Source organism: Molossus molossus, unplaced genomic scaffold (genome assembly GCF_014108415.1).
Source record: "Molossus molossus isolate mMolMol1 unplaced genomic scaffold, mMolMol1.p scaffold_m16_p_15, whole genome shotgun sequence".
NCBI classification, from domain to species: Eukaryota; Metazoa; Chordata; class Mammalia; order Chiroptera; family Molossidae; genus Molossus; species Molossus molossus.
This window is the reverse complement of record NW_023425350.1, coordinates 52,685,479-52,697,843: the sequence shown is the minus strand read 5'-3', so window position 1 is coordinate 52,697,843 and position 12,365 is coordinate 52,685,479. Positions and strand designations below refer to the sequence as shown.

Sequence of the window (12,365 nt, the reverse complement as noted above, 5' to 3'; positions counted from 1 at the left end):
GACCCGGGGGAAACGGAGAGCTTGGGGCGTCTGAGCCCTCTCAACATCAACGACATGTACAGCAAGACCCCTTGCTTTGGCAGCAGAGAGGCCCAGGGCCGAACACAAGAGACATTCGCTTGGAAGTGAAATGATGAGCGAGTGAGAAAGAAGCAGCTACCAGCCCTAAATGTCGGAGGGAAACCCCTGAACACAGGCCTCCAGGGACAGCGTTGAGGATCCTGAGCCCAGCACCCAAGTCCGCTCTCCCGCTCTCAGTGCTGGACTTGGATCGACGGTTTAAAGACAACAAGCCCTTTGAAGTGTAGCGCCACCCCTGGGTGAGCCAACAGGCTGTGGCTGCAGACACGTGCTGCCCCCAGGCAGCCACACAGCCCTGGGAGCCCCGGGTGCCAGGGGTGTGACCAGCACCAGGCAAAGCTGAGAGGAAGGTGACCACCTGGAACAGATGGCCAGTTCAAGGCCGTGTGTTTACCGGGAGACTTTCTCCATCCCCTCTCCAGGAAGGACAGGGTGGTCTCAGCCCCACAGGACACAGAGCCCAGGGCCCAAGGCGAGACGAGTGCTCAGAAGAGATGCCACACCTCCAGCCATGCAGCTCGGCGTGGGTGTGTGACACCCCGGCTGGCGCCGTGCTGCTGGGCTCACAGCAGAGGGACACCTCTTGCCTGCTGCAGGGTGAGATACCCTGGGAGCAAGGCCCCTCTCCACCCCTGCCCCTTCCTTCTCCCGCAGGTGGAGGGACGCAGGAGGTGGAAAGATATTGGCTCAGACCAGACCCCTCCTCCCAGGCCCTCCCTCTGCACACTGTCCAGCCACCAAGTACAGAGGGAGCCCTCCTGGCGAGGACATGTGATCGGGAAGGGGGAACAGGAGAAGTGGGAGAGATGGGGGCGGGGGGAGCAATCCTGGCCAGCTCTTTGTGGGAACAGGTGTGTCTCCTCGGGGACCCAGCACCAACCTACCTGCAAGGGGATGAGGGGCTCCTTGTCATCGATGTCAATGAGCACGTCTTCCCCGGGACTGAGTAAGCTCACATCATCTGTAGGAGACAGTGTCCAGGCCTGAGAAGGGGCTCCCCCGGGGTCCATCCCTCCTCGGCCACAAGGTGCAGTCAAGGAGCTATGATACAAAACCCTCCGTCTCTCCGCCCTTCTCAATCCATGTCTTTCTCTTCTTCCCACCCAAGTCTTCCCTCTCCCATCTCTGCCTCTCCCATCTGCCCTCACGTTCCCTGTCTCCTCAGTTTTCTCTCTTCCTCTCCTCCCATCTCTCTCCTCCCTCCTCATCCCATTGAACCTCGGCATCTCTCTCTCCCTCAACTCCTCCCACTTCAGCCTCACCTCGCAGCCCCCACGGGCACGTGTCCCTGCTCCTGGTGCCCAGACCAGATCCGGGCTACGCCCTGAGGAAGACGCGGTCCCTACCCTCTGGTCAGCGAGCAGAAACCACCTCACTCAGGTCCCGTGAAAGGAAGGCTTCAGGATGCCTCTCAGTGAGGAGGTCCCGCCGGCCTGAGTCCCCTCTGCCCAGCCCTCCCCATCAGCAGCCCCTCTGCCTACCTGGGCCACCCTGGGGGGACGGGCTCTTTTCTGAATAGGGGTCACACAGGAAAGTCTCCAGGGAGTGGATGGTACACTGGCCCACCACAGGCCGGCGACCAAACTGGCGGTTATCGATGACCTTGACCACAATGGGAGGACAGTAGAGCTCCTCTCTGGGCAGCATCTGGGCAGAGGAAGGCGGCTCTGAGCAGTGGCCTAAACCCCTCTCTGGGAGGTCTCACAGGAGGGAGGGGTCCCCTCTTGACCAGACAAGCCCAGGGAGAGAGAATGACTATGCACCCACAGATGGCCTCCAGTGGCCATAACTCTGAAGTGGTGGCTGGCTGAGCCCGAGAGCCGGCCAGGGAAGCAGAAACACACACCTTCCCCTCCTGCCTCGAGAACACTGTCCGTGAGGCTGGCGTTCCCCCCACAGCTTTACCTTCCAGACTCATCAGCTCAGCCAAAGTGAAAGCAAGTCCCCTTTCCCTGAACCCTCCCTGGCTGGGGGGGAAGAGGGGAGAAGTTGGCCCAGGACTCAACATTTCTTGCAGACAGTCCCCCCCAAGTGGATACTCAAGAGTTGGCTTACAGACCCAGATTCTTCTCCCTACCCCACCTCCCCAGCCCCAAAAGCACTTTGAACACAACTTGAAATAATTTATACGCTCTCCTTCGGTGGCGGGTTTGGCCCAGCCAAGAGGAGGCTCCTGTTGACAGCCACTGGGCCTGGAATTTCTATAGCGCTTTCATCTTGCAAACCATGTTCCTTTCCTCGGGCTTGCCTTGATCCGGCCACTAGGCCAGGCAGCCCCGGGAGCTGGAGGACGGGGGGCCGGAGGCCGGCGGGGTGAGCCCGTCTGTGGGGCCCAGGTGGGGAGGCCTGGGTCAGGGGAGGTTTGGGGGAGTCATGGAAGATCAGAGCCCTGGCAGACCCCTGAGGAGAGCTTCGGGGGATTGAGACCTGCCCTGAAAGGGGGAACAGCCATGGTGGTGGGTCCTGAGTCCCCCCCATGTTGCATAGGCTTCACCTGTTCCAGTGAGGGGGCTGGGAGCACTTCCTCCCATTTTCACAGACAAGTGACAGAGCAGCCGTGACCCACACATGTTCCCACAGGGAGTTGGAGCAGATCCCACCCTGCTTGGCTTGCGAGGAGCGTCTAGCCACCAGGACACCGGAAGGGGACGGCAAGGGGATCGGGCTCACCACTTCCATGAAGAGGGTGCAGATGTCAAAGTTGGGGTTCTTCCGGAGGTTCCTGATGACACAGGACTGTACTGTCTGGCCCCCACACTCCACCACGAGGCTGGGGGAGGAGACGCTGGCTAGCTGGTAACTCTTCATGTTCCGCAGGCCCCATGCCAGGATCTGGGGGTGCAGAGCGAAGGGAGCAGCTAGAAAGGCCCGGGAAGGCTGAGCCGACAGGGGAAGGTCCAGGCTGCCTTCGAACCCCCCACACTGGGGCCGGGCTCACCTCGATGGCGGTGCGCTGGAGAACCGGCTTGATGTTCTGGGGAACCATGTAGATGTTGGCCTCCCTCTGGGGGGGCGGGTAGGGCAGGTCTGTGTCCTCCGACTACAGGGACGTCAGGTGGAACAGAGACAAAGGCCGAGAAGACCAAGGCAGAGAAGCGCAGGGAGGACAGGTGGGACAGAAAGGACACGTCCGAGAGAGACAGCGAATAAGGACACACAGTGGGCAAATGGGCAGGCAGACATGAGGGAGCTATGTCAGTTTCTCCAGGAGTCATCTCCAGGATCACAACTCGGGCACCATGGCCCAGGGTTTAGGCCACCCTATTTCAAATGAACCCCAGGTCACCCCCCTCCCATAATGCAGGCTCCAATGCACCAGTGAGCTGCTCAGGGTCACCCCATCTCTGACACACACACACGCACACACACATGCACTACCCTCTCCTTCTTGACACACCCACCTCAGCCCCTCTCAATCCCAGAGAGGACCACTGCCCCCCACCGGCCTGCCTCCTGGCTCAGACCCTCCCAACTTACCATCCACCCTGGAGTTCCCCGCCCCCATACCCACACCCAGACACCTGTCAGCCCCTGACACCACATCTCATACCTGTCTACCATGAGGACAGACTTGCACTGGGAGTCAGAGTATTTGCCGGCAGGAAAAGGAATATAATTGCCTGTTATCTACAGGTACCAAAGGGCACTGTTGGGGAGGTTCCTTCACCCACAGACCAGAGCTGAGCACAGCGTATGTCAACTTCAACCTTCTAAGGGTTTTCCAAAAAGGCATGGGCAAGAATCCCCAGTGATCACAAAGAACTCTATGGAGAAGCAGGCACATGGATTCAGTAGCCACCACATCTCACGGTGGTTGGAACACGGGCCGTGGGTGTGAATCCTGACTCCACCACTTAAGGAAGTTATTTCACCTCCCGTGGCTCATTTTGACACCTATAAAATGGTCCTTAAAAGTTATCAACCTCTACAGGGCAGTGTGAAGGTGAAGAGTTAATACAACTAGTGCCTGATTCATGCACACTCTCAACAGGAGGACTACTGGCCCACGTGGCACCTTTGTGACAATTAGAGAAAGGTGCTCCTTTCTTCAAGATCCTTACTTCCATGTCAGAAAAGCATCCTACTTCATTGGTGTATTAGAACAAGACACTTGACTGCCACCTACAGGAAAATTGTTATAACGAGTACAAATGCACGATGTCTGCACTGGAAGTTGCACCCCGAAACGTACCCTGCACGTCCATACATGGAGTTCCTGACCCTCAGGAAATATTAGCTATAATTAAAAGGGCTCTGCTGGACACTTTACAGAGCTTACCTCGAGTAATCTCATTTCATAAACAACTGAATCATTGGATTCATTCTCCAAGTGACTTGCCCTGGGTTCTTTCTCAAAGGACAGCTACAGATGCTCCCAGGTCAAGGGAGCAGCTGGAGCAGAGAGACACACCGGCTCACTCCCGCCTCGGCACTGCACAGCCACCCCAGCTGTCTCCTGCCTAGTGACACACCCAGGGTGCTCTGCTCCCCTGACCTGTAGTGGGAAGAAGCCCCTTTCTAGAATCAGACTAGACCTTGGTTCTAGTTCCAGTCATGCCACTTCCTGGCTGTTTGACCTTGGGCAAATTACTCAACCTCTGTGACTCATGCCCTCAAACTAAGATCCGGGATTTGTAACACCCTTCGAAGCTGCTCTGAGAATCCAGTGAGAACAAATATCAAGAGTGTCTGGCACATAGGAAATGCTTAATAACTAGTAGTAACCCTATGGCTACTGTATTGCTGTTGGTGCCATTGTTTTTACCATTAACCTTGTTGATCTCCCAGGATGGCTGGAAGAGAGCCGAGCTACCAAAAGCATCTCTCAGAACAACACTGGCCTCACAAGTATCCCTATATCACCAGCACAAGGTGAAGAAATTCACCACTTTCCTCCAGACCCACAATGCAGATGACATGATGTAGGAAGCACCTACAATTTTAGACTGGCTGAGAGATGCCATGGAGGGGTGGGGGGGTTGATGTGCAGGGCTGCCTTGGGGCACAACTCCAGGGACTGCTGTGCACATCACTGTCTGCATGAATGGTGCCCCTGCAGGGTGCCGGCAGGGACTGGACAGCCACCACAATGGCCTGGCTACTATGGGAACCTCTGGCTGCGCGCCCACCCCTGGCACTCCACGGCCCTCAGCTGCAGCGGCTGCTCGTCGAGGGCTGCCTCTTTAAAGGAAGGGGGAGTCCTGAGGCCCTGCTCGTGGCCTGCTCGTGGCCTGCTCGTGGGCTGCTCGAGGCTGATGCCCCGTCCAATGTGGGCCAAAAGCCCAAAATGCATAGGGGCAAAAAGAAAGTGTGAGGGACAGAACTGCACCCAAGCTCCCCTTCGGGGGGAGACTGAACGATAAGCCTCTCTCACGGGGCTGCAACATTCTCCTGAAGTCATCCAGGAAAGCTCATTCATAGGTTCCCTCCCAGAAATTCCTCTCCAGGCCCCAGACTCTGAGCAGCATCCCTTTGACCCCTTTTTATCTCTCATTCCCGTGTTCCATCTTTCCTTCCGGGCTCCCTTGACTTCCAAGTGGATGACATTCCTGTCTATATGCTGAGGACCGGGCTCCCCATTTTCAGGAACCTATTTGCGGAGGAGGCCAGGGAACAAGAACCTCGAGAAGGATAGACTCCAGTACCGTTTGGAGGAGGCCCTGGAGGAAGAAGGCAGGTGCACACAGCTGTGGAGCGCAGGCCCAGCAGAGCAGCAGGGAGAGACAAGCAGAGACAGTGGTTAGAGGTGTGTCCATGGAGCAGCTTCCGCCACACGGGGCCACCATTCTCATCGCAAGGCAATCTCGTCCACCTCGCTGTCCCCAGGGGGCCCAGAACATCCTTGCTCCCTGTCATTTGTTGCCACTCCCCGGGACCTTGCCTCTGCAGACCCCTCCTTCCACCATGACGATCCCTTGTACCCCTCCCCGCTGTGTTTACCTGTGAAACCGGCACTGCGCACACCTGTGAGGTTATCATTGCGCATCTCCACCTGAGCGCTCTCTGGCTCCCTGACTTAGTCGCATCCAGTCCTCCCCAGTTTTCTACACTGTCTACTGGGGTGTTTTTTTTTCCCCATTTAAGGATGGTCTGTCAGATCCAGCCCTGCCCCGTGTCCTCTCCAGCAGCCCCCTCTCCTGAACAGGACCGCCTCTCGCTTCCACGCGGCCCTCTGCCCAGTGCACTCAGCTCCCCTCCCTGCAGACCCTCCCTGCAAACTTCTGTCTCCAAAGTCAACCACGACCTGCTTGGACCTAACCCGGAGACCACTCACTCACGACTCCTATCTCTCTCTCCCTCAGAAGCATCTGGCCAGCTGACCTCGGCCTCCTTCCTAAAACTACCTCTCTGGTTCCACACTGGCCCCGCACCCTCTACCCTCTGCTTGTTGAGGGTAGTGCCTTCCTCTGCCCAGCATCTCCCAGGCTTTCTGCTCCCAGACATCTCTCCTAACTCCAGAGCCATGGTCCTGACCTCTTTTGCTCGGTTAATCCATGTCCCACTGGGCGCCCTCACTGAACTTGTCCAAAATTGGATTCTCTCATTTCCCCTCAAAACCTGCTCTTTTCAAATGTCATCTCAGAAACCCACCCCACCATCCACCTCAACAACCAGACCTAAAGGTCCCATGCCATCCTCAGCTCTCCTCCCCCTTGTCGCCATGTCTGATTGATCACCTAGCCTCGGCGACTGTCCTCCAATCTTGCATTACATCCACCTGTCTTCTGTTCTCAGCTGGGGCCACCACCCTCTCCTGCCTGGATTCACCAGCACCCTGCTAAGTGGTCTCCTTGCATCTGGTTTTGCACATCTGCTCCTGCAGCAAAGGAATGCTGTGCTCTGCAGCCGGGGGCACTAAGAATGTCACTCTGTTTAAGACCCTTTAGACAGTGGTTCTCAACCTTCCTAATGCCGCGACCCTTTAATACAGTTCCTCAGGTTGTGGTGACCCCCAGCCTTAAAATTATTTTTGTTGCTACTTCATAACTGTAATTTTGCTACTGTTATGTCTTAGGCCACCCCTGTGAAAGGGTCGTTCGACCCCCAAAGGGGTCGCAACCCACAGGTTGAGAACCGCTGCTTTAAAGGTTCCCACCCACTCAGGATGAAGTCCAAACGCCTTGACGTGGTCTCCAACACCCTTATCTTCTGACTTCTCCTGTCTCACCGCTCACCAGAAACCTTCCCTTCCAGGACTCCAGATAGTGACCATGCCCGTGAACATGCCCAACGCCTGCCCTAGCAGGTTGCAGGAGACACCGCGCTGTCTACCTGTGATCACGGCTTGAAGCTCGTGGGTCCTCTGTCTGAATGCTCTTTGCCCACTTCACCTGGCTACCTCCTACTCAGCATTGGGTCTCCATTTGAATCTTCCCTGGGGCCCTGGACTTAAGTTAAGCATCCCCATGGCTCCCATAGCAACTTGTGCCGCTCCAACTGAAAGACACATCCCCCTGTGCCACCTTTATGGGTTCATTTGTCTGTGTCCCTGGTTAAACCAGCAATTTTGCACACAGGGCCGCAGCTGAGTCCCCTGTCTGATATAAAGGATTATGAATGAACAGTTGAAGGGAGGGAAGGAAGGCGGTAGAGGGATAAGTGGGTGGGTGGATGTGTGACTAAAGAACTGGCCCCAACATCCTGTCCCTCCTTCCCTACCCCCATGTGTGCTCCCGCCTGACCCCTGGGTCCTCACCAAGCCCTTCCTGCCCTGGGCCTGCTCGTGGCTCCTGCTGTCTGAATGGGCTTCCCTTACCCTCTTCCTGAATCTTACATCTTTCAGGGCCTAGTTCAAGCCCTCCATCCTCCAGAAAGTCTCCCCAAGCACTCTAGAAAATTCCTATAAGCCTACTCTCTTGACTTCTTTGAATTCTAAGAGACCTTGCATCCAGTTTCCCAAGGTCCTAACAGGTCTCCGCCATCTCACAGGTGGGAGTCCTGTGGCCCCAGCCAGACGGCCATCTCTTGTGCCCACGTTTCTCGACTTCTTGCTAGTCCAGCCCGAGGTCCCACACCTCCCTCCGGGCAGTGACTGCGCAGGCATGGCTGCAGCGGCCCTTGGCATACCAGCCCTGGCAGGCAGGGGTGGCACAGACTGCCAGAGCCACCAGGGCACCTGACCTACTGACCTGTGAGTGACAGAGGACTTGAGGGCAGCCTGAGGATATCAGCCTATTCAGATAAAGCAACATGTGACCAACCCCTTCCTTGACCACCCTCCCACCCACCCCTGGGGCTGCTTTGCTAATGGGGTTCTATGGGGGTACAGGGCATTTACCAAGCTGCTCAGACCAGAAGATGAGGACCTGAGGACAAACAGGGCTCTGTCCCCCATCAGAGCAGACTACACCTGAACCCCCTTTCATCTATCGCTCCTGCTGGTCAGCTCAGCACAGGGGCCGAGGCCCTGAACCATGAGGGGACTTCCGGCCCCAGTCCTGGGAGTGACCACACGGAGACAGGCATTCACCCCAGGGCAAGGGCACATGTTGACCCGCCCGTCCAGCCAGCTAGGTCAGTTCTGCCACCAGTAGCCCATAGACCCCCACCTCACCCAGCAGGGGACAGTCAGGGGACCCTCTGGACATTCAGATCCTGGCTCCTTAGGGAGCTCCAGGCAGGGGCAGCCAGGCGGGTTGGGAGGGCTCCATTGTCTGCCTGCCCCACCCAGCTCGTTAGGAACAACATGTTGCTCTAATTACACTTCGGAGGAAAAACAGTGTTTTAAATTAAGGCCTTAGGGGAGGGATGGGGGATGGGGACCACTGGGTTTATTTTCCTGATTGCAAAACACCAAATTTTTCCTCCTAGTGGATTTGGGGTGCAGGAGAGTACCTCGTGCACATCTCAGACTAAAAGCCATCCCCTGTCGTCTGGATTCGGAAGGACTGAGGGGGTAACATCTGGTTGGCCCCTGAGCCTCCAGTGAAACACCTCGGAGCAGGCAGTCCGACGGGCATCCCCTCCCTGACGGGACCAGGAGCACACAGCCCTTCAGGGGTCAGGCCCCAGGTGGGTCTCCCTCGGCACAGGCAGGAGTCGGCCAGCCCCTCCTCTGCCGCATGTGCGTGCACGTGTGTGCCGTTCCAAGTGTACACACTCGCACACACTCCGACGTGCATGTGCACACTCCCCAGTTCTCAGGAAATCTAAAATTGCAGTTTCTTTGAACTCATTCCCCTTGGCAGCACGGACTGCCTTTGTTCTCCAGACAAAAAGGAAAAGAAACGAGACAGAGGGCTCAGAAGAGGCGGGAGAAGGAGGGAGAGAGGGAGCCAGGGCCAAGGAGCACAGAGGAAGAGGGAAACTCGAAGGGAGAGCGGGAAGAGGGAAAGTGAGCAGGCAAGACAGAGAGACAGGCTGGGGAGCCAGGAGGGACGCCCTCCACCCCTGCTCTCTGCACCCACCCGGGTCTCCCAGACGTCACAGAGTCTCGACCACAGGACACCATAGTTCCCTTTCTCTGCCAAGAGCCCCGGAAAGGGACCCTCCAGATGGGCATAAAGCTTGGGGGAGAAATCTCACCCAACAAACTGGCCCCAAGTAATGCCATGCCCCAGCCCACAGCACTGACAGCTGAACTCCCGCCCCCACCTGCCAATCCCTGCTCCTCCCCACTGCCCTCCATCTGCTCTGGGGGCCCTCAGCACGGACAGATCGCGGTTCATCTCATTCGCAGACACTGTCTCCCACACAGCCTTGGGCTGCGCTGGCCCAGAGGCACTGCCCACCAGAGAGGTCTCCTTAAACCATCCTCAGTCCCCTCAGCCTCCTCAGCGGTCTCCTGCTTTCCCTTGCTTCCCAACCTACACCTCCTGCAGCCAGACAATTCCCTGACCTCACCCTCCCTCCCTATCTAAGAATCTGGCCCCTGGCATGGATCATCACGGCCCTCCGGGATGCCTGGAGCAATCCTCACAGGGACCAGGCTCGAGTCTAGATGGGGCTGAATGAAGGATGTAAGGCAAGAGCTTAGCCAACAAAGTCAGAAAATTTCTGCGCAGGCGTCAAGTTTCCTGGGGCACCAGCAGCAGCAGCAGGATCCGCTGTCTCCAGCCAGTACCCAAAGGATTCTTAAAACCAAATAGGACCCAGGACCTAGGCATGAGGCTGAGCCTTCAAGTGCAAGGGAAGTAGATAAGCTATTGGCCCCAGGGCTGGGAAGGGGGCCCCTGGGAATTAGGGGGGTTACAAGGTCATCTTCTGGGGTGGTTCTCTGGACAAGTTGTTACTCTATTTATCCTCAGGAACCTCAGACCCTCTGAACCTGATGGCTTAGCCCGGCCCTGTGCCCCACAAATCCCAGGACTGGCTCTCGCCTAGCCCCGGTGACCCACACCCGCCTCAGCCCATGGCCGGCCCTGCAGCAGGACACTCGGCCCTCTTTGGGGTCTGGCCCAAAAGCTGCACATTTGGATTTGCTTCCTGACAAGGAGACCACAGCCAGATCCTTGCTCTCGGAATCTGAGCCTTTACTGCTACATATTACAAATCCAATGATTAAGGATTGTAACTTTTTTTAATAACTCATCCCTGGGCTGGGTCTTCTACAGAGCAGGCTGTGGGTTTTGGCCACAGAATGCTCTCAATTGAGAGAGGGCTCCGTGCTGCTTCCCTGGACAGGACTCCGTTCCCCTTTCCAGATCGGCAGTCTTTCCAGCTCCAGCCAAAAGCAGGAGGCTGCCTGTCAGGCGCAGTTACGGCCAGCTCATTTGGCGGACCCCACCTCGGTCTGGGAGCAAAAGGAAGTGAGGTAAGGGGCGCGGGGCCTGCAGATCCCACATCCTGACCCTGCACTTCAAGTCCAAATTGCACTGCAAATGTCAAATGGTGTTCACTCCCTGCCTGGGGATTCCCTGACGGCAGGAAGTAGCTGCCCTTTGCCCAGCCCCCATCTGACTAGGGCTCTCATTCCTGTCTCCTCCCCGGCCTCTGCCCTACTCATTCATGAGGACCCGCTCACAGATGTGCAGGAAGCCATAGGGAAGATGCTCCTCATCCTCCAGGCAGAGGACGAAATCTGCTTCATCTGGACACAAATCCCAAACTTCTGGAACCTAGGAATCCCCGACCCACCCCAGCCCCTCAACCAGCAGCCCTAAACTGGTGCTTGGCCCCTTCCTTGGGTGGCTTCTTCCTGAAACAATGTCTGACTAATGCCACCTCCACCAGAAAGGCTTCCTTGACTACTCCAGCCTCTTACGAACATTTTCTTCTTGAAAACATCCCACCTGGTCCTCAGCCAGATGAGACCCATGAGGTCTCAGTGAATTTGGCCTTCAACGAGCAGCAAGCTCTCTGGGGCCAGAATCATTCCAGGACACACCAGGCAGCCCTGGATCTTCACAGGGTGAGGGGATGACGTCCAGATAGGTCTCCGTGCAACAGATGCCCAGTGGAGAACCAGGAACCCTGAAGGCTCCAGGGCACGTGCCCAAGGGTGGCTTCTACCTTCCCTGTCTCTGCCCACCCACCGCCAGCCACACCACAGCCATGAGGGTCCACCTCACCTCTTCCAGGATCCGTGATGTGTCCTGCACCTAGACCACATCATGGGCCGTTGCACATCCAGGAGCGGGTGAGAAGAGGAGAGGGGGAGGGTAAAAGTTCGCCATCAGTGACAAGGAACACTAGGCTGGAGCAGAGCTAAGAGGAGCCCACAGAAATCACCTCCCATCCAGCAAGTGCCATGTGCCTCTAGCCACGTCCTCCATGTGGCCCCTGACAGAGGTGTGAGGGATGTTGATGCTGAGGGACGGTAAGGAGAGGAGGCCAAAACATAACCCCAGTGCCGGGCATCTCTGGAAGTGTCAGGAGAAAAGGAAAATGGCAAACAGGTGATTAAGGGCCCAGACCTGTGAGGCAGCCCCAGGAAGCTAAGAGGCCTCGGATCCGAGAGCTGCTGCTACTATCAGAGCATGTGACCTTGGGGAGCCAACCAGATCCCCAGGGCCTGGCAGTCTGAGATCGGGGCCTTGGACTTGACAGGAGAAGGACAGGGAGAGAGACCAGGGCGGGTGGGGGGAGTGGGGGCCAGGAGGCTGGCCTGCGTGGTAACAGCTGTCTGCGAACTGTGGGAGCTGCTTCTAGGGGAAGGCATCCAAACAGGGCCCCAGTGACCGCTCCTCAAATCTGCAGCGGAGCCTGGCCGAGAGCAGTATCTCCTGAAGCAAACGAGCCTGGGTACCACAGTGAAAGGTCTGCGTTTTCTACCAGGATGCCCAGAGGAAGGAGCGCAGGGACGAGGGAACCAAGTCTCTTTAGAGAACCAAGTATCTCTAGTG

General features: G+C 57.0%; 1 protein-coding gene across 14 annotated transcripts in view; it reads right to left on the bottom strand.

The window, feature by feature from the left end:
* The window catches only part of DYSF (dysferlin), a 208,834-nt gene that overhangs the window by 57,161 nt on the left and 139,308 nt on the right, over positions 1–12,365 (bottom strand). For all 14 annotated transcript variants that reach the window (XM_036262777.1, XM_036262775.1, XM_036262784.1 and 11 more), the window contains 5 exons: positions 11,592–11,621; positions 3,020–3,121; positions 2,752–2,913; positions 1,563–1,728; positions 966–1,042 (listed from right to left, as the gene is read on the bottom strand). In XM_036262777.1, coding sequence (XP_036118670.1) covers positions 966–1,042; positions 1,563–1,728; positions 2,752–2,913; positions 3,020–3,121; positions 11,592–11,621 — 537 coding nt within the window. The remainder of the gene's footprint in view (positions 1–965; positions 1,043–1,562; positions 1,729–2,751; positions 2,914–3,019; positions 3,122–11,591; positions 11,622–12,365) is intronic.